The 25548-nt window shown below is 38.0% G+C and overlaps 1 protein-coding gene across 4 annotated transcripts in view; it reads left to right on the top strand.

The window, feature by feature from the left end:
• The window catches only part of CRYBG3 (crystallin beta-gamma domain containing 3), a 103901-nt gene that overhangs the window by 35192 nt on the left and 43161 nt on the right, over positions 1-25548 (top strand). For all 4 annotated transcript variants that reach the window (XR_008663237.1, XR_008663236.1, XM_055316045.1 and 1 more), the window contains exons 4-11: positions 4823-11024; positions 12360-12404; positions 12972-13087; positions 14050-14197; positions 18607-18743; positions 20248-20362; positions 21495-21530; positions 23823-23956. Coding sequence is in view for 2 of the 4 variants with exons in the window: in XM_055316045.1 (XP_055172020.1) it covers positions 4823-11024; positions 12360-12404; positions 12972-13087; positions 14050-14197; positions 18607-18743; positions 20248-20362; positions 21495-21530; positions 23823-23956 (6933 nt within the window). In the remaining 2 variants the exon portion in view is untranslated. The remainder of the gene's footprint in view (positions 1-4822; positions 11025-12359; positions 12405-12971; positions 13088-14049; positions 14198-18606; positions 18744-20247; positions 20363-21494; positions 21531-23822; positions 23957-25548) is intronic.

The following is a 25548-nucleotide window of genomic DNA, read 5'->3' as shown; positions in this document are numbered from 1 at the left end:
ATCTATAAAACCTTTAATTAAAGCCTTTTTTGGTAACAACTTTAGATTGTTTTTCCATACATCAACCTACACTTCATAGTAAATTATTAGTAAGCTACTTCATTTGTGGGTTGAAATCTTTTAAAAAGTTCTATGATTTTTTTATGTTTTCAACAGATTCATATCTATCAGGAAAATGTTTTGTCAAAGCTTTATTGTGATTTAAAAAAAATTGCTGGGGGCACCTGGGTGGCTCAGTCTGTTAAGTGTCCGACTCTTGGTTTCAGCTCAGGTGAGATCAAGCCTCCATCGCTTGCTCTGTGCTGGGCACTGAGGTCTGCCTAAAATTCTCTCTTTTCCTCTCCCTCTCCCCCTGAGAAAATAAATTAATAAAATAAAAATTTAAAAATTGCTGGATTTGTACTTTACATGAAAAGTTAAAAGCTTTCCCTATTGTGAGAGGATTATGTAATTTGAAAGGAAATATATCTTAATGCTGAAAAGGTAGCTTAATCCTACTTTCCTAAAAATGAGGTAGATATTTTGCTCTAAGGCTGTATTTCTAGGCTGTTATTTAGATTTTTCTTTGAAGAATGACATGTCTTTGGTTGACCTTTGAAATATCAGTATACCAAATATATACAGAAAAAAGTACAGCCATGTGTAGTATCTGAAGGCTTAATCTTCACATGATAGGTAGGCTGGGCTAAAATGCATAAAACCTTTTCAGATATCCAATATGTACATATATCTACTTAAATATTTGAAATGTATAGGTATATTACTTTATTCTCCCCCTCCCTATTTTTTTGTCTGGGTACAATGTTCTTTATTAATGCATTATGACAAAGTAGGGCTTGCTAAACCCCTCCTGTTCTTTTGGAGGCCTGGAATGGAAACATCAATATCTAGGTTGGAACAATCTCTGTATGTTGGGAATAAAGTGGGGCAAGGACTCCCCATTAGGTGATGGCTTCTCTTCCTCTTGTGCTTTTACTAGAGCTGATAGTCCAGAGGGCTGTTACTCATAGGCTATGTGGACAATAAGGTCCACCACTCGGTTTCTGTAGCTAAATTCATTGTTATAACCAGGAAATGAGCTTGACAAAATGGTATTTGAAGTCAATCCCAGGATCAAAGATGAAAGAGTGGGGGGTTATTATTAAAGTTTCAGGAGACAACCCTCTACTGCCTGCTTCACTACCTTCTTGATGTCCTCGTATCTGGCAGCTTTCACCAGGTATCAGGTCAGATCAACAACTGACATGTTGAGGGTGAGGACATGGAATGATATGCTGGTGAGCTTCCCATTAGTCTCAGAAATGACCTTACCCACAACCTTGGCAACACTGGTAGAGGCAGAGATGATGTTCTAGGCTGCCCTTTGGCCAAAACACCACAGCTTCACAGAAGGGCCATCGCGGTCTTCTGGGTGGGATTGATGGTATGGACTGTGATCATGAGTCCCTCCACAATGCCAAAGTTGTCATGGAGAACAATGGCCAGAGAAGCGGCTAGTGGTATAGGAAGTGTTGCTGACTGTCTTGGGGGGGGGGGAGTTATACTTCTCAGAGTTCACACTCATCACAAACGTGGCATGAGCAGAAGGCACAGAGATGATGACCCTCTTGGCTCTACCCTTCAAGAGCATTTCAGCCTTCTCCATGGTAGTGAAGATGCTAGTGGACTCCACAACATATTCAGCACCAGCATCACTCCATTTGATATTGGCAGGATCTTGCTCCTGAGAGATGGATTGATGACAGGTTTCCCATTCTCAGCTTCAACTGTGCCATGGAGTTTGACATGGGTGGAATCATACTGGAATATGTAGACCATACAGTTGAGGTCAGTGAAGGGGTCATTGGTGGCAATGATGTCCACTTTGCCAGAGTTAAATGCAGCCCTGGAGATCAGACACCAGTCCATTTGAGACATGACCTTTATCATCGTGTCTCAGAGATGGAGCTAGACTGCACAAGAAGATGAGCTGTCTATCAAAGGTGAAGGAGTAGAGAGCCAGTTTCACTTTGTTCTTACTGTTAGAATCACATACCTTTGGTTATATAGATTATATAGGGTGAACTGTAGATCCCATATACAATTTACATAATGTGTGAAATTAATACTCCCTTTTCTCTATGCAGCTTATGAAAAATCTTTTTAATTTTCCATCTTCAGTTTATTTTTAAAGTTACATGTTTTTGACATTTCTACTTTATTTACTAGGGAAAAATTAGCAATTAAAGGATAGTTTTATATTCTTAATACTACTCCATTATGGAGACTCAACTGCGTCCTGGGACAGAATGATGTAGAAAATAGATGACATTGGCATGACTAATCTTTTAAAAAGAGGGACTGTAGCTCATCAGGACCTAACAGAAATAATTATAGTACATGAAGCTAAGCTTGAAACTTTGATGTTCTTTACTTTAAACATGATAATATAGCTGTTCAGTACAAACAATGCATATTTTAGTTACAAGTATATAACATTTCCATCCAGGTGCTGCAGGAGATTATTTAGAAATCTAAACTAGTTTGCATAAATCAGTTTAATCATTTTAGTTGAAAGTACCCAGAAAGCGCAAAAAAAAAAAATTATTCCCCTCACCCCCAAAAGGACTCTAAAACTACTAAAAGGCATTATTAGAGGGAGTTGAAATTTAATGGGTTTTTCTGTATGATTTATTTTATTAGAAGACCTTTTAGATCAAAAGGTGCATTGGACTGATGCAGGATAAAATGTCTTGAGGTCTCTTTAGGATGGAGTCTGTAGTAAGAGAACTGGATTTACTATACTTGAATAAAATTCTGATTCGTATCTCATTTCCTATATCTGTGGACATAATGTGTATTTCTTTGTGTAGCCATTTCTTCAGAATTATTTTATCGATCTTTTGAGGGAAAAATATTACAGCCTGTTGAAAGTTGGTTTTAAGTATAAAACATTAAAGCTTTAAAAGACAAACCAACCAAACAGTAAAATTTCTAGTCATTTATTCAGACTTCTGGATCTTCATATGTTGCTCTGAAGGCACTTCTGTTTTCTGAATAAATAACATATTTTGATATCAGGTTTCACCAATAACATTAGTTTACCTATATGCATTTTTCTCTCTGTGCATGATTTCATAGACATTTACCTTTCACTTTGGAGTTTGTTTCATAATAGTCCTTGATCTAGCCTGACACTCATGCTGGAGCCAAAAACCACTTTTGTAAGGCCTTTCTCTGTACTTCTTCAGGTGTTTTATAATGGACAGTAAAAACATACATGTAACCAATACAAGGCTTTACAGTTGTGGGGTGATAAGAGTTGAGAAGTCAGCAGTTACATAGATTATTTCAGCTAAAGTACACGAAATATGTAAAGGACATAGTTGATGAAAATATGACATTGTCTCAAAGGAGATTTACTTTCTCTTTTATCATATAGACAAGTCTAGTGTTCTTAATGTTGCTACTTTAACCTTGGGAAGAAAATGTATTATTTTAGATACTGGGATACCAGTAACTGGATTTCTTAATTATTCATGTGGACTCTATAATGTTTTGTTAATTATATGTTTAACCTGAAGAAATTAGAACATCAAATTTTTCTCCATCTTTAGCTTCAAGACCCTAAAATGAAACTAGTTTAGAATTTAAAATATTTTTCTATTGTCTGTGAGAAAGGCAGTCTGGAATAAATTACACACTAAGCATTTACTATCATTGCTTTATTTATTCATTAATTCACAAAAAGTTGCTAAACATGTACCATTTGCCATATTTTGTGGGGAGCATTTAAAAATGATTAAGAAACTCTGCCTTCCTTCAAATAGCCACCAGGTGAGCAGGGAAGATAAGTGCCTAGATCTTTATAATTTAATATGGCAAATGCTGTGCTCAGGGTTCTTTGTACCCCACAGATCAGAGGCTAATTGCCCTGTTAGCAGGAAAGGGGCCTTGGGATAGGTTTGCTCTAGAGATAGCTTGTGAACTGAGTCTTAGAAAGTGCTGGAGTTTATCTCTGGGGCCGGAATTGAAGGGGGAGAGAATGGTACGTGTAAAGGGCTAGTAGGCAGCATCAGATAGCATGAGAACTCCCAGAGATAGATTCTTCAAAGGAATTTGGATGTGGAGACCTGAGGAACTTTGTGCTGGGGCACAGAAGAAGTAGAGAACTTTTTCTAGAAGTCCCTTTTGATTCCTATACTTACCCAAGCAGTGTAATACTTAACTACACTAATTGAATAGTTAAGACCTTAACATGAGAGATTTTTAAGGCAATTCTGTCATTGAATTAACTAATATGCAGTGAGTGCTTGATGTGGGCTTGACATCTTACTGGTTTTAAAAGTTCTCCCCCTTTGTGCTCAAAGGGGCTGCTTAAATTCACGTCTAAGACTAAAGGAAAAGAAACTTACTATGATGCTCTGATATGTTGGAAAAATCAATGATGTATCCATGGACTTGCCAGTATGAGCCATAAAGGCAGTATGGTTCCTTCCAGCCAGTACTCCTTTGAGATTATAACTCAAACTCAAGCCTTGGACTTGACAGCCCACATTCTCTCCGTTAACCACAGTGAGAGAGATGTACATAATCAGGTAAGAGGGCAAGCAAGGTTCTGAGGAGCTCAAACGTTCATGCCGCCTTGACATTCACCTGCTACTTGTCAACTCTTTATTTTTTAAAATAAAGACAAGTTCAACTAAAACATTTTAGGATTTCCTTATTCAATTAATATATAGTAAAAGTGAGAGTAATTTGAAAGATATACTTTATCACAATCTAGGATTGCTACTGTTAGTAACTATATTTCATGATACTACTGTACTGTTTCTTTTTACAGACAACTAGATGGTAAACCAGAGAAGCCTTCAGTAACATACGCAACATATCGAGGCCCCAGACAAATTAGGAAATATTTGAAGCACCAGACTGCATTGGAAACTGTGAATCCCTCGGACAGAGAAAATGAAAGTTCTGACTCTAGTATCCATGTTGGCTCTGGAAGCGAGACAGAGGCTAGGATGATATCGTCATTGCCATCAGCTAGCACAGATATATCTATGAAAGGGCATGTGCTCAAAGACCTATTAGAAGCCACTGACTGTAGCAAAATAAAACTTAACACAGAAAGCCATCTGACCAACAACCCAGAATTGCCCAATACTGCTTCTTCTAAGGAAGTTTTAAATAAAAATGATCCTGGGGGACCTGTGAGAAGTAGGTCATCCCCTTCTTCTGTGACTAACTCCAGCTCCGCTGTTAGGGAATCTGACTCACAGCATCATTTAAGTTGTGCACCAGTTTCTCAGGCTGACAGAAATTTGGTATGTTTAGCATCGTTTACAGGAAGTAACAGTGGCAAAGTTCTTTGCAGTCTGGATTTTCAAGGGATAACTACATCAGAAACTACAATAAAGGAAGTCAGCTCAGTGATGAGTGATGAGACCTTGGTGCAGAGTGAAGAACATGTTGAGCCTATGAGCCCTGCTGTTTCTGACTTCTCTTGTAATAAATCTAATGGGAGCAATACAACCACATGGGGAAGTACAGATTTGCCGAGTCCAAATGAATCAATTAGGCTTGAAGATCCGCAGTTGCCAGAGAGTAAATGTTCTGACAAGCAAACCGCAGATAACTCAGCAAAGCACGCTGCCAATCACACCAGCATCCCTGCTCTTCAGAGACATGCTGTGACAGACACAGAACCTGTAAATGAAGGATGTAGATTGTTTTCCCAAGACTCACAGAAAAATTTGGCTGCTAGAAAAATCAAACAAGAAACAGAAAGCACCTTGGTTGGTGAACCCACAACTTCAAGCCTCATAAAAGCTCCGGAAGATAGAATTGAGCCATTACCCAAAGATACTGACCAGTTGTTTGTAACAGAAGCCAAAAAGCCTGATTTTAGGCCACGTGGCAAAATGCCTCCCGTGGTTAGAATAAATCAAAACAACTCTGTCTCTGTAAAACACATCAGTGAATCCACCATTGTAGCATGCTTAGAAAATAAAATAGCACCTGAACTGAATTTTGAACCTAACAAAAATCATATTTCAGAATCTCTTGACTCTGAGAGTCTTCAGCAAGCCAAAGCATCACCTGATGTCAGAACATCTCTTACCCCTGACTGTAAAAAATCAGATTTCAGTATTTCATCTCCTACCTTTGTTTCCAGAGTTGGTATGCCAAACAAGTTAGATATTCCTGTTTTAAAGGATGCATGTTCCTCTGTGCCCACTGAACCTGGAGATGTCAACATTGTTGGTATTTCCAGTCAGCCTAGTAAGTGTCAAGAAGAAAATGTGGCAAATCACATTGAGGCAACAGATTGGAAGAATCCTCCTGCTTGCCTTCATCTTGAGCACGCATCTGCAATTCTTGAGTCCAAGGAGCTTCTTCCTGAAGGCAAAAAAAGCCAGGTTCCACTAGACCTTAAAGCCAGAGACATTTGTGTAACTGGAATGGATTTGAGATTGGAGTCTGAAAGGCTGTCTGAGGACTACAGTTCCATTTCATCTCAAGACCCTACTAAAGCAGAACGCATGCTTTCAAGCACTAGAGCAAGTAAGAGCACTATAGAGAAGTCAGATTCTCTTTCTTTGAAAACCATACCTGGCACTGCCAAATTTTTATCAAAAGTGAAAGGTGATGGTCAGAACAGTGTTCCTGCTGAGTTGCATTCTGGAGGAAGAAAAACTATATCCCTTTCCAAGATAGCTGTTTCCCAAACAGAGCCCAGAGACATTTCTCAGAATAAAATTTATTGTCCATTTGAAGTTACAGATGTGCCAGGAAATCTTATTTTATCAGAATTAACTTCCCAAGAAATTGAACAGGACAAAAGTTTTCCGTCGTTAGATCATAAGATAAGAGAGAAATACTCAACTTCTGGCCTTAAAGAGAATTGTCAAACTGAAGGTTCTCCTCCTGCCTCCAAATATCAAAGTATTCAGAAAACAGAGGCAGAAGCCTTAGTTTATCTTCCTGCCTTTCCCAAAGGTAATATATCTGAGACTTTACCTTCTGTACATAATGAAAAAGTCACTGGGCAAATGGCACAGAATTGTGAAGCCAATGCCTGTGTAATTCATCAACCCTCAGATATTTGTGGGACTAGAAAGATTTCTGGTTTCTCAGAAATGGCAAAACTCAGCTTAACTAGTGCTCCCGCACAATTCCAAGAAACTGACAGCACAAAAGTAAATTCACCTTTTCTGGATTCTGATAAGAAAAGTTTAGAAAACAGTGCTTTTGCATCTGAGGATTCACAATTTCACAATGTTCCTATGCTGAAATCAGAAAAGAAAGCCTTATCTCATAGAAAGAAAGAGAATGCTCCTTTCCTAAGTGGGGGTATTGACAGCATGTCTTCTTCCAGTAACTCTGAAAAAGCTAACGTGGTTTTAAATTCGCAAAATCCCCAAAATAATTTGAATTCTGTAAAAGTTACCAGAGATGCCACACGTGAAGGTGCCTCTTTAACTAACTTGCTGTACCCTAAGTGCTCTTATTTGGAATTGGAAACATCTATCCCAACAGGGTCAGAAGTGACCCCATTTCAGGAACATTTTGGGAATCCTACTGGGATGGTATCTCTTGGTTTCCCAACTGCTGCCCAGTGTTATAATCCCATGGAAGCAGAGACTGGAGCAGTTGCTGGGGCTCCGACGTCAGTTAACAGCTCAAGCCAGCAGTGTTCTGAAGCATCTGCTGAGCACATAGAAGCAAGGAGGAGAGCACATGACCAACTTTTGGACCTCAAAAGTGCTTTACTGAAAAAAGCTGATACATTGACTAGTGAAATTTTTAACTCTGTCAGGGAAGAATTAAAATCCAAAAACATAGTTGCTCCCTGCCAGGAGCATATAGCCATAGATGACATAATGAATCCAGGTACTCTGAAGGAAGACGTCCCTGAGAAAAACCCACCAGAAGTGACACTGACAGGGATCCAACTGACAGAGCATTTCGAAGAGCAGGGCATGGAAAACAGGTCAGCTGTCCGAGGGGAAGAAAAGGTCTGTGTGTCACCTACAGCTGGTGAGAAGAGCCTCCTTTCTGATTCTGATAGAATGAGTTTATCTTGTTTGTTAGAAGATCAAGCTAGGGAGTTAGTCAATGAGGTCATTTATTCAGCCCAAGAAAATTTGATGAATGATGCTTTTGAAGATACTGAGGATACCTGGGATTCTGAACTTCAGGCTAATACTTCAGAAATTCTGACCAGTGATAGTGTTAGGCCACATGATACATTGAGGGAGTTCTTGGTGTCTGAACAGGCAGTAAATCAAAGCACATGTGAAATAAGTGAAAATAAAGTAGTAGGTAGATTCTTCTCTGTAAGTAACTTAGTTAATGACACAGAGTCGATTAAAGGAAGAGAAATTGTTCTCTACCAGAAATCCCCATTTTCTGGAAATGGAGCTGGACAGTCTGATAGTATAAGTCTGCAGGAATCAGATGCTGTTTTATTAGCCAAAGACACACATAAAGGGTTAGATAATAAGGTAGAAACACATTTATTTCTAAAAGAGGACTCCAAAGAGAAAGTGGAAATAGAGTATGTGGATAATCACAAAACTGGGTCAGAGGACATAAGAACCCTTATATTAAATTTCAAGTGGCCTCCATTTTTAAGTGATGACATCCATGTACCTGGGACATCCAAAAGCAGTTTTTCTGATAGTCTTGTGCATATATCTGAAAAAAGCTTGCCAGGACAGAGTAATAAAAGCACACTCCTTACAACATCAGAAGTAGGAAACATACACCAAAAAGATACTGAAGTAAATGTGGGGAAAATGGAGCTTAGGCCTTCCCTGTTAGAACTGGGAAAAACAAACAAAAAGGATGCTGAATTGAATATTATGAAATATGAGGCAGTCCCTCCTAGGTCAGAAATGGGAAGAGCACATCAAAAGGAGGCCGAATTGAATATCCCAAAAACTGAGCCAACAGCTGACATTCTTAAAGTGGGAGAAGTATACCAAGTAGATGCTGAGAGGTGTATTGAAAAAACAGAGAGACTACCTGCCATCTTAGAAATGAAAAAAGCTTATAAAATGAGGGATACTGAAGGAGAGCTTGGCAAAACCGATATGTTGCCGGTTATTTCAGAAGTGAAAAATTTCTACCAAAGAGATGCTGAGGTAATTACTGGGAAGACCGAAATGATACCTCCCACATTAGAAATGGAAAATATTTACCAAAAGCATGCTGAAGGTGATGTCGGCAGGACTGGGATGACAGCGGTCATGTCAGAAATGGAAGATATCTACCAGAAAGACTGTGAGGGGATTACTGAAAAGACTGAAGTGATACCTACCACATTAGAAATGGAAGATATTTACCCAGAGGATGCTGAAGGAGATCTTGAGGAGACTGAGGTGATACCTGTTGAATCAGAAATGGAAGATACTTACATAAGGGATGCTGAAGGGGACCTGGACCAAACCGAGGTTATGCCCATTATGTTAGAAGTGGTAAATATCTATGAAGAAGATGTTGAAGACATCACTGGGAAGACTGTAAGACCTGTGTTGGAAATACCGTACCCAGAGGATGCCGGAGAGGGTACTAGGAAAACTGAAATGGTAGAAGTGGAAGAAGCATGCAAGGTGGCAGTCCCTGGCTCCTCAGAAATGGGAAAATCACGTAAGAGAGAGGCTAAAGAGATGATCGGAATGATTGTGTCTGTGCCCTCCCCAAGAGAAGTAGAAAGAAGATCTCCAGAAGACTCTGATGAGGCTATCAGGAAACACAGAGTGTCATCCACAGTGGTAAGCATTCAGAAAACATGTGGAGCAGATCTGGAATTGCCTGTTACACAAGCAGAAGCCATGCCTCCCATATATAAGGCTGAAAAAAACCCCCAAGAGCCTGGTGGAGAGGATGTTGGAGAAATGGAGAAAGATCCCCCTGAAGGAAAGGAAGGCTTGATAACGTGTGACAACAGACTTGCCTCCTATTTCAGGGGATATGAATCACCGACCTTGAGTAAGGACTATGAAGGCTACCCAGCTTTAGCAATGCTGGATGTCCAACCTGGGGGTACCATAGGGGGGAAGCCACCCAGGAGAACGTCTGTTACTGCAGTGGCTAACCAAATACAAGATGATAATTACAGCGATGAAAAAGAAGACTCTAGCTTAGCCTTCGTTTCTCAGGATGAACAAGAAAATTCTTCCTTTACTATACTATATGAAGAACCCCTTCAAGATGAGGACAGATACACTACCGTGGACGTAAGGAGAACACACTCTCTCTTGTTTCCGGACACCTCTGCTGACAGCATGCCTGTTCTTGCATGCGAGAGGTCTGAGAGCAGAACTGACCTTGTCCATCACTTTGAAAAGGATGCCAAATTAGCTGAGACATTTGATAGCGATAGTTCAGAATCATTCCTATCAGTGGAGGCCAAAAGGTACAAAATTTATCCCTTAGCTTTGTCTCCCATTTATGAGGATGACAGCTCTCAGGAAGACATTCTGTCCAGTGAGGTCTCGCCTGGTCACCATGGCTCCACAAAGTCAAGAGAGAGTGCAAGCCAGCCCTCTTCCGTGTTATCCCTTCTCCAGTCAGTATCAGAGCGTTTAAGGATGAATTTTGATGAAGACAGACAGGGGGGAGAGGAAGAGGAGGAGGAAGACGAGGAGGAGGAGGAAGAGGAACCGTTACATAAAGGAAGCCTGAGGGCTAGGAGGAGGGAAACCTTCAAGCGGCCAGACTCTTCCATCACATTTTACCCTGATGATGACCAGGAAAGGACTGGAATGTCTAAGAATTCGTCTGTAATGTCAAGTGAACCTACTACCTCCAATCTGCAAGTTGGTCTGTGGCCAGAAAAGGCTTCATTTCTACAGAAATCTGACCTTACTTCTAAACTGCATTCTTCTTTAAAAAGTGCTTATCATCAGTATTTGCAGGCTTCCAAAACCCATTCCTCAGAAAAAGGAGCCCGATTTGGTGGGATTTTTCAGGAACCGGTGTCAAAATATTTCCGTGCTCAGGACATCTCAGGCAGATTAAGCCCGTTCACAGAGGTAAGTTATTTTGATTACTGACTAGTGAGGTGCTGCTTTGGGTCATGAAATGATCTGAAAGCTGATTAAGAAAATAGTGTTTTGAGGTTATGTAAAGATTATTTTAAAAATATATCAGAAGTTACTTTATCCTTTAACTGAACTGTATTGTAACTCCTGTATTTTAACTAGACTTAAATTGAAAAAACAATTGCCTAGTCAGAATTTAAAAAGCCTAAGGGAGAAGCAGTTTGTTTCTAAGTTTTTAGCTGATACTTGGTTCTCAAGCTAAATTAAGTGACAGCATTCTGAATTTCTGCAGATACTGTCAGCGGGGAATTTATTTTCCATTGAGCCTATGTGTCTCAGTAAAATATTTCATAATATTTTAAACTATTCTAAGTGATCACCTGACAGTATCCTCTCACTATAGTTGTTCATATTGTTCATACAAAGCAGGGCAATGAACAGCCTAATTCAAGGAAAAAGCTGAAAACATTATAGCTGGAAAATGCCTTGAAATTCAGTGAGGTGTATTCTTTGCCTCATAAGTATTAAAATGTCTAACTTTATAGAATATTCATTTAACATGCAACTTTTCCTTTCTGGCATTCCCAAGATCATGAAATTTCCTCAAGGATTCCCAAGACCTGTATCTCCACCTTGAATACCCATAGTTATATACTTGAATTACCATCAAAGAAAGAGTGAGATTTGGAGAAATGTTTCTTTATGATTCCCCATCCCTTGCCAAGTCAAGTGGAACATGTTCACTGCAGTACAGCACCCCCGAGTCCTGTTTGCCCAGCCTTGTCTCCTCTTACTCTGGTCATATACCCTGTGTTTCCTACGACTACTACTTCCTCAATATGTTCTCACCATGAAAGTCTTTTTCCTCTATACCCTGACCCCAGCCTGCCACATTGTTTTACTTATTGAAATCCTGTTTTTCAAGATCGTTTCCATATCATTTGCTCGGACAAGCCTTTGGGCACCTCCCTGTGCCATCATCACCTGACCTCTATGATGGTGTCATTTCCCTTGGTGGCCATAACTTGGCATTTTCTTTGTGTTTTACCTGTAGTTTAACTTAGTCCTTCACTTAGAAGAGTCATGTGAGTGTGATCTCTCGTTTCCCCCTTCGTAGCTATAAGCTTCTTTGGAGGGCACAAACAATACATTATTTCCCTTTATATTTGCCCTTATATCCCTTGTAGTACCTAGAAGTGCACTTTGCATATAATGGTCCCTGAGTAAATATGTGATAAATTAGATTTGTGACTGCTAAGGAAGTGAACTATTTATCTTTCTATTGATGTTTCTTAAGGCTTCCTTCTTACACTTTTATTATTTCAGAATATTAACAAACAGATTTTGAGGTGTAACCCAAGACCTGGGAAGGTAAGCCTACGTTTCTTTTGTTTGTTTGGTTTTATTTTTAAAGATTTTATTAGAGAGCGAGCGAGAGGGAAGTGCGGGGAAGGAGAGAGAGAACCAGCTGAGCAGGGAGCCTGATTCCCGGTTGTATCCCAGGACCCTGAGATTATGACCTGAGCTGAAGACAGATGCTTAGCTGACTAAGCCATCCAGGTGCCCCAGTAAGCATAAATTTCTTAGAGACTAAGATAAAATACGAAAGGTAAGGTAAGGCCATTTTAGGAACACCTGGCTGGCTCAGTTGGGAGGGCATAGAATTCTTGATATCAGGGTTGTGAGTTCAAGCCCCACATTGAGTGTAGAGCTTACTTTAAAAAAAAAAAAAAAGTAAGATTACTTTCATGTTTGGGGAGTTTAAAATTAATACTTCTCACTAACTTTAAAGGGATTATTTTACTCAAAGATTGAGCATCTAAAGTAATAATCACTTTTATACATTTAGGATATTTTATTTTTTGCATTCTAGGACATTTTGGAATTTTAAATGCATTCTTAAAATTAGTTATTGTGCCTACTTACTATATGTTGCAGATGGTTATCTATGATCTCCATGGAAGTAAATATAAGCAAGAGATCTACTGTAATATTCCTGATGCTACATCATGGTCCTTTCCGAATGGGGTACTGATAAAAGTTGTAAGGGGCTGGTAAGAGACCTCTTAAATTTTTGTAGCAATTCTCCCCACCACAACTAAATGTGTTGTCTTACTGTTTATGCTTTTTGTATTTTTTATTAAAGTCACATTCCTTTTCCCTTAGTTTTTGACAGAATATTTTGAAACATTATTAGTGTTTTATAATTTAATTGTTCCCTTTATGTCCTGTAACAGAAAATATAGGCTGTTTTTAGTGCTTAAGACCAGCCATAAGTAGCAGGGCCTAATATATGTATTATATATGATCTGTACAATTCTAAAACTACACTATTAGCAAGACAGATTTATCAAATTATGTTGAAGGCAGAAGTTGAATGAAGCATAGCTTTGAAAGTGAATTCAAACTTTGTAGGATGCTAAGGAATGTGAAGGCCACACATAAAGTCATTTGTATAGCTGACATGGTCAAGAAGTGAAAGATTCTTTGTATGATGTAAAAATGAGGGAAAACTTCATTATCAGCTGTTTCCCTCCTATGTGCTGCAGCCAGAATTTCTTTGTCCCGTGAGTGTCTTAGTTCCCCGCTGGTCAGTATTCATGATGTAAGTGCTATGGTGTGGTGTTGTCTTCATGTAACAAAAAGGGACGCATGTGCTCCCATTTTATTTAAAATTTGGAATTGTTAAGCTGCTGTTTTAATAGAAATGGATAACTTTGTTTATACTCCGTCTAGAAAGTACATGCATACATAAATATAGGCACAGGCATAGATTATGTCCAGGAATATTTCCAAGTTGTATGTACTTTTATTCTTATTATTCTTATGCTATTTGTCTAGACTTAAATTAGCATATATCAGTGTTTCAAAAATAGAATCATAGGCTAATGGTGTCAAATAGCTCAGGTTTTAAAAGGTAGGTGAGATGCTCTGTGGACTTACTAAGTATCATTTGTTTTATGCCTCATTTCTTAGAAAATTAATTATAACTGATAATGCTTTTATATTTGTTCAGCTGGATTTTGTATGAGAAGCCACATTTCCAAGGTCAGAAATGTGTGTTGGAAGAAGGGGAAAAGGTGTTAAATCGTGACTGGATCCTTCAGAACAAGAAGCATCCACAGAGAGACTTTGTATTGGGTTCTATCAAACGTGTCTTAAAGGTAACACAACCGGAGGGAGGTCTCCCGGTCTAATGGAACATGTCATGAAAAGTGCTGTGGTGATTTAGAGGAGAGGTGAATCAGTGATTAGGAGAAATATCAGATAAGGACAGAGTTTTCCCAGTGTATTCTTAAGAGTTCCTTCAGCACTAAAATAGTACATTATTTATTACAGTTATGCATATGACAGTCATGGATATATTTTTTTTCTTTAAGATATTTATTTACTTGAGAGAGAGAAAGAGTACATGTGTGAGAGAGAATGAGAGAGCAAGCACAAGCAGGGAGAGGGTGGAGGGAGAGACAAAAGCAGACTCCCCACTGAGCAGGGAGCCGAATGCTGGGCTCCATCCCAGGACCCTGGGATCATGACCGAAGCCAAAGACAGACACTTCACCGACTGAGTGCCCCTATATTTTTTCAAGTTATGGAGCTTTTGTTTATGTGCTTAAAAATATAAATTAAGATGGACCCTGTCATGATGATTTGGGTTGATTATTAAATTCTTATTAGTTGCAAATGGCATCCAGAAAAAGCCCTCATGAAAGGAGTATCTGCATGTAGTTTATTTGAATTAATACTTCCTGGAAAACTGCTAACAAGCCTGAGTCTTAACAAACATGTGTTCTGCTTTTAGACCTAATACTGTGATAGGCACGGGGAATGGAAATACAATCGAGATATGATCTCATACTTCAGATGGCTTAAAGTCTAGGGGGGAGAGACAGCTGAGTCACATAACCATGTGAAGTGAGAATGCTCTGTAGGGCTTGGGAGTGCACAAAGAAGGGGCACCTCACCTGGAGGAGGCAGCACCTGATTGGAATCTTGAGAGAATAAATGGGTTAGGTGGGTGGGAAATGTGAGGAAGTTCTTGGCAGAGCCACTTGCATCAGATGCAGAGGTGAATGTTGGTGGTACTATGAGAACATTGATGGCTACAGCACTGAGGGCAGTGTTTGTTTTCTATTTTTTTAAAGATTTTATTTATTCATGAGAGACAGAGAGAGAGAGAGAGAGGCGCAGGCAGGCAGAGACACAGGCAGAGGGAGAAGCAAGCTCCATGCAGGGAACCCGACATGGGACTCGATCCCAGGTCTCCAGGATCAGGCCCTGGACTGAAGGTGGCACTAGATTGCTGGGCCACCCGGGCTGCCCCAGCAGTGTTCGTTTTCATTGCAAAATTTAACTGCAAGCAGTTCAGCTCAGCAAGCAGCAGTTGAGTGCTCATTTAATTAGCTAGCTCACTAGTAATTGATTGAGATGAATAGTTGGTGGTGGAATCTTCTAAGATTTAAGTAAGTTGTGGTTTTGTGCTTTTCTTGTGAATGTCAGGCATCATGCCAAGCCCAGTGGGGAAAAAAGAGAAGTTGTTGAAAACATGAACCTTCTCACCACCCAAAAATCCAGCCATGATAAAATCAAGCAAAATACTCAATTTGTTGAATAGGGATATATAAATGGCTATTTGCACACCTGCCATTTGCTTAGACTATATTAAAAGAAAGAATAAGTGTTGCTTGCATTTTTTCCTTCTTCCAGTGTTTGTTCTTGGGGTCATTTTTTAAATTGCAGTGTAAGTGCCCTCATGTCTTGAACATGCTAGCAACTTTCAGTGAGGAAGGAAAAAACTATTGAGCATCGAATGGAAAAAGCATTAGCATTGTTCTAAATATTTTACAAAGTAAGAGTCAAGCATTGAACTGCTTCCTTTCTCCAACCTTGTTATAATTCTACCAATTGATAGCTTCATTTTCTTGGGGATTGTTACCATTCCAAATTCACCTAGAACTAACTTTATCTTGCTTCATCATCTTTTATTCTAATCTGAGTAGTCAAAACTTTAGCATTCTTTAAAGATAATACTTTCATGAAGTCTTCACTTTGCTGTGAATAGATGCAAAGGAGGTCATCAGTTAGCGGCAGTTGTACCTTCTGCTCAAGGGCCATCTTAGTTCCCAGAAATAATTGAGGGTGAAGTAGCATTGCAGTAATGGTTGAGTCAGGTGATTCTTTTCTCAAATACTAGAAATGACTATTGCAAATTACCGTTTACTGTGATTTAATGTATATATTTTTAAGGAATGACTTTTTTTTTTATGGTCAGATGTTACTTTGGTTTTGTCCTCACAAACTTGCCAAGAAGAAAAAGACCTTTTGTTAGATAAAGGCTAAAAGTATTTTATATGAGGTGGAGTCAATTAGATTTCTTGTTGTTTTTGTTAACTGTAATCCATTCTTGCCTGTTTCTCCCCTATAGTTTTTCCTCCACTCCTACAAATGCTTTAATAGTGTAAGCTTGTAAGTTTCATAAGAATATTTGTAAAGTATATTATGACTATAAAAGTTGGAGAAGAAGCCATACAACTTTTACTAAGAGTAAACTGTTCATTGTTGCCAGGTTATTATAAAGCACCCTTGTGTTGTTAGGGTTTACTGCCTTGGTCCTAGTGTTACTGCCTTGGTCCATCAAGAATTATGCAAGAGACATTATTCCTGTGAGAATAGCCACCATGAAGGAGATAAAACTTAACTAGTGAAATCTTTTTACAGTTACCTGAAGAAAAAAAAAAAACAAAACTGATCCTCTGCCTGAGGACATAAGCATTCTTATTTTTGTTTATTTTCCATTTTGTAGCCCTCATTATGCTTTTTCCATTATGCTGTTTCCTTCTGTTTGTGGCTGACTCGAATGCCTTTTAGCTTTTTCCCTTTTAAAGTACACCACCCATGCATTGTTTGTATAACACAATGCAGAGGAAACTTACTTGTGGGAGACACTTAGTTATGTATTCTGTTACTGTACCTTAGATCCCTGGGGGACCATTAATACGGCAGCATTTTAAATAATGTTACTAGAACTTTATTATTAATAGCAAACAAAAGCCTTCAAGACTGGCAGGTGACTGTTGTGGACATTCAGGCTATTTTTGAAATGAAATTTTAAGCAGAAATATTTTATACTTTAAAGGATATCTCAGGTTATGCCTCTTGACTGCATTGCATTTTAGAGCTGGCTTTCTGCAAATAAGATGTATTAACTTACTTGCACATATTAATAAGAGTGATTAAGAATGAAACAGCTCAGTTCAAGGAAGGTAAAAAATCAGAAAATTGCTGTTATAAATTACAAAAATGATTATAACAAAAAATACAATTGTTCAGCCTGATAAATGTCACGCTCTGATTGTTATTGCATTTACCTGTTTCACTAAAGCATGGTCACTTGAATTTCACAATGTCTTAGATGAGAATTATGCTGCTGAAAGTTGGAGCCTTATAATTAGACACTCATGATTACTGAGTTAGTGTGCTCAGACAGAAGTACGTCTGCAATTTCAGAGGAGGGAAAAATAATTGTAGCTTTGATTCCCTAAGAAAACGATGAGTTTTTTTTTGTGTGTGTGTGTTAGAAATTTGATTCTTTAAAGGTTTTCATAGATGAGAATACAGAAAATTGTCTCTTTAGTTGCAATGGGGGAAACATTTACAAAGCTTAGGCCATATAAAAAGGGAAGTGGGGAGAGAGAGCATGGATACCAGTATGACTGAAGAGTTACCTGGAGTTCCAGTTGGTCATGGGGTTGGTGCCATGTTGTAAAAAGGCAAATAAATGTAAATTTAGTGTGCTTGGGTTTTGAGCCAAGGAGCATCATGAGGAAAGCGGTGTTCTCTAACAATCCCAACTGTATAAAGTGTGGCTAGTACTTGACTACTGATAAGGCTTATAATTGAAGTCTTAGCCTTGATGAAAGGTCTTGACAGTGGGAATAGAAAAGAAAGATACGTAAATGAAATTTTAAAGGAAGGTGTGACGAGACCTGGTGGCATGGATATGTGATGGGAGGGAAGAGTCAAATTTCATAATGCCTTTCTTAAACCAACTTTTGTGCTAAAATAAATAGAATCCCACAAGTAGGAAAACAGATTTCCGTTACCCTCACCTCCTAATTCCTATTTCTTTTGTCAATGTAAATTAGATAACACACTGAGGGAGTAGTGTTATTTATTTTTTATATCCCCCATGAGATCAGCTTTTATAACTCCCTTCCTCCTCATGGCTTTGTTATGCTCCTGAGAAGGAAGGCTTAAAGACTTTTGGCACTCACATAGTTTGGTAACTGAACACTGATTGCTTAAAAGAACAAGGCTTTTAAAAACAAAAGCAGAAAAAAATTGAGTAATACTTCTTCAATCAACAGTATTTGTAATTTTCATGTTATCAATGTAACTTCTTAGAAGAAATTTGTTTTAAAAAAACTGGTAAAGTGAAACAGTATTGCCTTTATGTTGTCTTTGTGAAGAAATTCAACTGAACAATGAGAATAATTGTAATTGCATGTCCAGAGTATTGAGAATACTGAATTGTGTGTGTCTCCAGATGATATTAAAGCCATTTTTTTTTCCAGGATTGCAGCATTCCAGAGATAGAACTTTGCCCACGGTCTGACCCAACGTGTTGTCCTATCCATATACAGCGAGCAGTCCCCAATTTGGAAGAGCTGAATATCCCCAAATCTGTGTCCTTCACTGTGAAGTCAGGAGTGTACGTATCAGTTTCTCCTTATTACCAGGATCAATGGCCACCAAAGTTAACTTTTTACTTCAAATTTCAGTAGGTGACATACATGTATGTGAAGTTTTAGTTAATTTTATTTATGCTCCTGGATACTCAGGAAAAACAATGGCAGGAATTAAAACATATTCTCTTTTGCTTTGGATCCAATTAAGTGTTTGATGAAGGACTCAAAGCAGCAGATAGAGATTCTTAGACACAGTGCTTGATAGATGCATCCATCATGTCTTCATCTACCAGATTTTGGGACTGAGAAATAAAAACATGTCCCTGACCTAAAAATCTGGAGCTTGAACTATTTCAAGAGTGTGTCAGTGCCAGTAGTTGAGTGCTTCCGCATTACCGGACACATGGTACTTTTTTGTTTATTACTGCAATCTGCAAGGTGGGTGGAGTTAACTCGATTTATAAGTGAGGAAGATGATATGATTTGTCTCAGGCTACCAGTTTGTAAGCATTGGTCTGATACCAAGCCTTTCTGATTCCAAAGCTACCTTTTGGACTGTGGTGTGACTGAGTGGAGTGTTAATTTAGTTCCAGATTAGCTTGAATCACGACGTTCAACGTGGTTTCCTTTTCTGTCTTTCCCTCCTTTTTATCTGCTCTGATGATTGTTGGGGTATATATTTGGGGGTCACCATAGGGGATCTTTCTTCATCTCTCCCAACCGCAGATTAGAACTCTTGGGCAGACCTAGTAATTGACCCCATCCATGAGGTATGTCTGTAATTACCAAGTTTAGTTACAAGGTAGGTGGGTCTTTTGGGAATCTCATTTCAATTACTTTTCTTGAGGCAGCCAATTAAACTGATAACTGATTCTAAAAATGTGGGTCAAAGATGTAAAAATGCCTTGATGGGGGGGTGTAATATGCTTTGTAGAATCCCACCTCTGATTACCCCACTTTTTTTTTATTTTTAAGATTTTTATTTATTTATTCATGAGAGACACACACACAGAGAGAAAGAGGCACAGATACAGGCAGAGGGAGAAGCAGGCTCCATTCAGGGAACCCGACATGGGACTTGATCCCGGTACTCCAGGATCATGCCCTGGGTCAAAGGCAGGCGCTAAACTGCTGAGCCACCCAGGGATCCCTGATTGCCCCCCTTTTAAAATAAAAGAGTGTAGTGCAATTTTTTCTCTCTCCAATATTCTGTTTGAATCAAAGGTGTCACAGCTTCTAAATATTAGAAAAATCTAAGAAAAGTAATATGTAGTGCTTAGAAAACATTATAAGACTTATAAGATAGTGTTTGAATATGAGTACTGAATAGCACATGAATTCTTACTGTATAACTCTCTAGTGAAGTCATTTCAAATGTGTTTTACTGGTTGTAATTTTGCCACAAAGGTTTTCTGTTTTTTGTTTTGCTTGGGTTTTTTTGTTTGATAGCTTTTTTACTTTTAACTCTTACGGGACCAGATAAAGTATTCTAATTATTCTTTAACAAACCATTCATTTCTTATTTAGCTGGCTTGCCTACCCAGATATTAATTTTAAAGGGCAAGCTACAGTTTTAGAGGAAGACCATGGACTCTTTGAGATTTCTGCAACAGAAATGAAATCATTGCATCCACTTAAAATGGTAAGCAAATTTGAAATAAGCATTTTCCAAAATGCCCATGAATCTAAGATAACCATGGTGATTGCTTATGCATCTCTATCCTGAGAAATGAGTATCTATAGTAGTGGATCAACAACGTATACATTATTTTTCTGTGCTTATATATTATAGAGAATATCTGTGTGAAAATACTTTGTTTTTTAGAAGACAAATGTCTGAATATCCTTTTTTTAGTTTATTGCAATGCATGCAGTTTCCTTATAAATACAAGTACTGTGAAAATTTTGAATACAGTTCTGAATTTTGGTTTTTTTTTGGTGTTTATTAATATTTTTCTAATTATGCTTTTTCATCACACTAATGAATGATAAGCTTAGCATTAATAATAAATGGACAGTTCTGTCAGTGGCTGCTTTCTTAGAGATAATAAGTACATACAGTATTTTTGTTGCAGACATTTTTTTTTTTTTGAGGGCAAACTCTTCAAATGAATATTATCAGCTATGTGGTAAACCCTTTTTGGTTGTTCCGTGCCTTTAAAAAATAAAAACTGGGAAAAAACTAAGAAATCTTAAGAAATACCACAATGTGGAGTTGCATTAAAAACAGGAAATTCTGGAATTATTTTGCGTGAGGAAGGGGGTTTACCTTTTATGCTCTACAACCTTGAGGTCACAAAGATAGTTAAGTATGATAAACAGTGTTGATGGAAGTTGGAAAGGAAAGTAATCACGTTCAGAAAGCCTGAGCAGTTGTTAGGAGGAAACGTAGTGTCAGTGGTTTGGAAATCTACTCTGCCAAATGAGATTTTTTAAAGTCTAGCAACTCCACTCTATTTCTTGGGACACTGTGCAGTGGCATTAAATCTGTATTCAGTTATGTGTTCTTAAAGACTAAAAAGCTCAGATTCCTTGTACTGGTTTTAATCTGAAAGTATATTTTAAAGATTTTTTTCCCCCACATACATTGATGAGCAGTCTGACTTGGTTTTGAAGTGTTCTGTATTTAAATTTTAAAATTCACCACAACTTAAAGTTGGCTGGTATATAACCTTTACCAATCAGATTTTTTTGTATAACCTACATATATCACTTAATTACTTTCAAATATTCTAAATATTTCTGTATCTAATATTAAAATTTTTTATCTTAAGGGTGGACTAAAAGTGGAAATGCCTATGAACTTAAAGGTAAGTCTTAAAACAGACTTTTATAGCAGGCTAAAAAGTTTGAGTTTAATCCTCAAGTATCTTGAACTAGTAAATTAAAAAAGTAATTACCAGAATATGTGCTGATAATACTAACCTAGCTGGTGGATATTGGAGTGGAGGGAAGTGACTGCACAGAATGGCCATTGAGAACCTATGCTGCTGCGATGGAGAGTTGAGTCAGTATGCAAGGATAGTGGAGGTGCTGACAACCCAGTCTGACCCAATAAACACGTTCTACGGGATGGAAAGGGGATAGGTTTGATTTTTGATCTGGTGGGGAGGGGACAGTTGAGGTGGCAGCCTACCATTCAAGTGGAGATACCGAGTAGCTCATGTTAGAGACATGTCAGGAAGTGTAAGTATCTGAAGGAAACAGTAGAGGCAACGAGAACTGGAGTAGTGGTGGCACCAGGATTAAGCACATTTGGGGAAAGAAAAGGAAATGGAATTATAAAACGTGTGTGAAAAGAGATAGGAAGAAAACCAGTATGGTGATCAAAGATGTGAAGTGAACAGACCTCTGCTTAATTAGGTGATAGCACTTCCAGAGGCAGGCATGGAAAGAAGGATTCATCCATCCTTCTCCTGTCCTGCCAAACAAGACACAGGTACTCCAACCCTCCCATTAGGGGATTCCGAATTTATGGAGTTGACCATATAGGTGGAATCTTTTAAAACTTAGTATCTGAATGTATGTAATACATCTTGGCTCTTTGTTGGAATCCTACATACCCACATTAAAAAAAAACAAAACAAAACTTATACCTGTATTCCACTCACAGAGATACTGTTTGGGGTTGGAGTATGGTCAGAAGTCTTCAGAGCTCCCCAGGTGATTCTAATAACACACAGCCAAGGTTTTCAAACCTTGAAAGTTGCAGAATTAGTTCTGACACTTTCTGAGTGACTCCTGTCTCAGTTTCTTCAAGTGGGACAGGTTGGGTCTTCCTTGGACATTGGCAGTTTGACAGGCAGTAGAGGTATATGAAATAACTGTCATAAACAGTCACAATTTTCAAGTTTTTTAGATGTTAGTTGATGGCTTGCTCCTCATCAAAGAATTATTGCTTCTTAGTCTGATTGTGTTCAGCATAAGTAGAAAGTATTAAACACAAATAAAGCTTCATCACTTCAAATACAGCACCCTGTGAAAATGTGATATGTGGAAAGCAGAAGCAGTACTATGTATTTTTTTTTTCAGTTCATATAATGTTACCAATTTCTGGAAACAGGGGAGCTATAACTTGTTCAGTGTATTTTACTATGGGGCCTTATTTTGACAGTTGTACATTGAGTATGCCATCAGCCACAAATAGGCCCAGGTAATAGAGGGTGGATAGATGAGTGCCTTCTCACCATTATCACTCCCCATACCAAGGGTGTGCAGATCATACTTGGGAAGTAAAGAGCACCAAAGTGGCGGAAGAGAAATACTTGTAAGAATCCAAATTTGAAGTAAATGAAATGGCCAGAATGGGCATCCTACTGTACTTACCCCACCTCACTCATGTGAATCCAGTATCCAAAAAAAACACCATAATGTTTTCAATCATTTCTTCTTATTAGGAAGTTTTGTATTTAAATTCAGGAATATGCATATTTGTATCTTATCAGTGAATAGCAACTGCCATAGAAGCAGTTAGCAGTATAAGAAGCAGCTGTGTTTTCTCAAGCCAGTAGACAATTTATTATTATGCCCTAGAACCTCTAGAAAGTTATTTCTAATAGGGAAAATTCAGTAAATATAAGGCGGGTCTGTATTAACTTCCAAACAGAGGTAAACTTAGATAATTTAAGAGTTCTTTTTTTAAAAAAAATATATTTTATTTATTTATTCATGAGAGACAGAGACATAGGCAGAGAAGCAGGCTCCCTGTGGGTAGCCTGATGTGAGACTTGATCCCGGGACTCCTGGATTACACCCTGGGCTGAAGGCAGTTGCTTAACTGCTGAACCACCCAGGTGTCCCAAGAATTCTTTTAAGACAGTTTACCCTGTGAGATAGTCCTAGGATTTGGGTAACCAGAACAGTGTTACCATATTTGACTATATTATTATGAGAGAAACATGTTATTAAGATATTTTATCTTTATGATGATAACTCTATACATACTCTTTGTGAATACCAGTGTTCTATATTGTAAACAAATATTAATGAAAAAAATGGACTGTGCTCCCTATTCATGTTGGGGTCTTTAGTCTCACTTAACTAAATGAGTTTTGTATGTATTCTAAAATAGATGTTAAGTAATTTTCTGTCCTATCTTTCAGGTCATTATTTATGAAAAACCTCACTTTCATGGACAGGCCAAGGAATTTAGTGAACACATAGATTCTGTCCCTAAGTTTTTAAAAAATAATGGGGACTTTCATGGAATTGGATCAATTCGTGTCATCGGTGGAGTGTGAGTATTACATTTTCAATATTTGATTTAATACTCTATTTTTTGAAGATCAGCACAAAAAATATGCTAAGCCAAGCAAAAACAATGTGTCTTAATCTAAAAATAATACATCCCTCTGTAAGGTACTGTAAACTAAAAAGTATTAGTCACTACTGGCTTTTCTGTGAACTCTTGTTTGTATTAGAGATTTCGAGATAGATTAAATGTTGAAAATAGTTTCTAAAACTTACTTTGTGTTCTGAACACAACACAGAAGATAAAAATTGCAAAATAAAATTTTTGTTTATTTTATGAATTTTGAACATGGATGAGAACCCCATGTTCTGTTTATTTTTTTCTTTTCTATCCTGTGGATTTTAGTTGACTTTCTGTGCTGAGGATCTTGGCAGTGAATCCTTCATTAAAAAAGTAGTCTGGGTTGTGTTTCCCACATCAAGGATTTTTAACATTGGTTACCCTCTGGCCCTGTACAGTTTTTGAGGAAGCCCCCCCAAGAACCTCTAAGTATAAACCCACGTGTAACCAACCACTGCTGGGATCCTGGTGTCAGTTAGCAGTTCCTGGGGCAGGTACCCCGGAAAATCTGACTGCCCTGGGATGTGCCTTTGTATCTGTATCCTGGCAGATAAAATCAGAAGGAGCTTTCTTCATAGCTTAGTTGCCATTGTCAACCCTGTGCTAGAATTCCTCTAGAAACACTGTTGGTCTCTTTGTTGATATGATGGTTTACTTGGAATATATTCGTTCCTTTTACTTTGAGTATCAATGTCTCAGTATTTGCAGTAACATCATAAAACTTGTTTATGCTATTCTAGTAAAAGGTGCTACTAAAATATTTTATTCATAGGCGTTAAATGACTGGTAATATTACTGAAGAATCTACATTTAGAGACTTAGACTTTGCAATTTCTGGCAGTAAATCAAGTGATGGCTATGCTAGCCAAAATGGAAATAAAAGAGAATATGCCATGTATTAGAAATGTTGGACATATCCAAAATTGGTCTCCCATATTCATAATCACTTAAGTTTTTATCCTTATATTTAAAAAAATTATTAGGCCCTCGATGAACAAATGTTTTGGATAAACACATTTTTATTGTGTCATATTTATGTGCAGTCTTCTCTAATCTGTGAACACACATTTCTTGTTAACCCTGCTAAATATTTTTGCCTTTTCTTTCCCTTTGAGGTCTGAATGTTTTTCCCATTAATTAGATTCTGATTTACATTGTTTTCTGAGTTTTTTGTAATTATTTTATAAAAATTTCAAGAAAATATTATCACTTGTAATATAACATACACACTTCCCTATTTTTATATGACAACTGCAGGAGAAAAATATCATATCCCCATTTAAAAGTGAACAGTTGAAAGGTGCCTGGATGGCTTAGTCGGTTCAATATCTGCCTCTTGGTTTCTGTTCAGGTCATGATCCCAGGGTCATGGGATCAAGCCCCATGTCAGGCTCTGCTTAACGCTGAGTCTGTCATTCTCTCTGTTCACCCACCTCTGGCTCGAACACTCTCAAATAAGTAAATAAATGAAATCTAAAAAAATTAATACATAAAACCAGACAGTTTAACTTCATTTT

The sequence above is a fragment of the Nyctereutes procyonoides genome, unplaced genomic scaffold (assembly GCF_905146905.1).
Source record: "Nyctereutes procyonoides isolate TBG_1078 unplaced genomic scaffold, NYPRO_anot_genome, whole genome shotgun sequence".
NCBI lineage: Eukaryota > Metazoa > Chordata > Mammalia > Carnivora > Canidae > Nyctereutes > Nyctereutes procyonoides.
The sequence above is the reverse complement of the archived record's forward strand: the minus strand, read 5'-3'. Positions and strand labels throughout refer to the sequence as shown.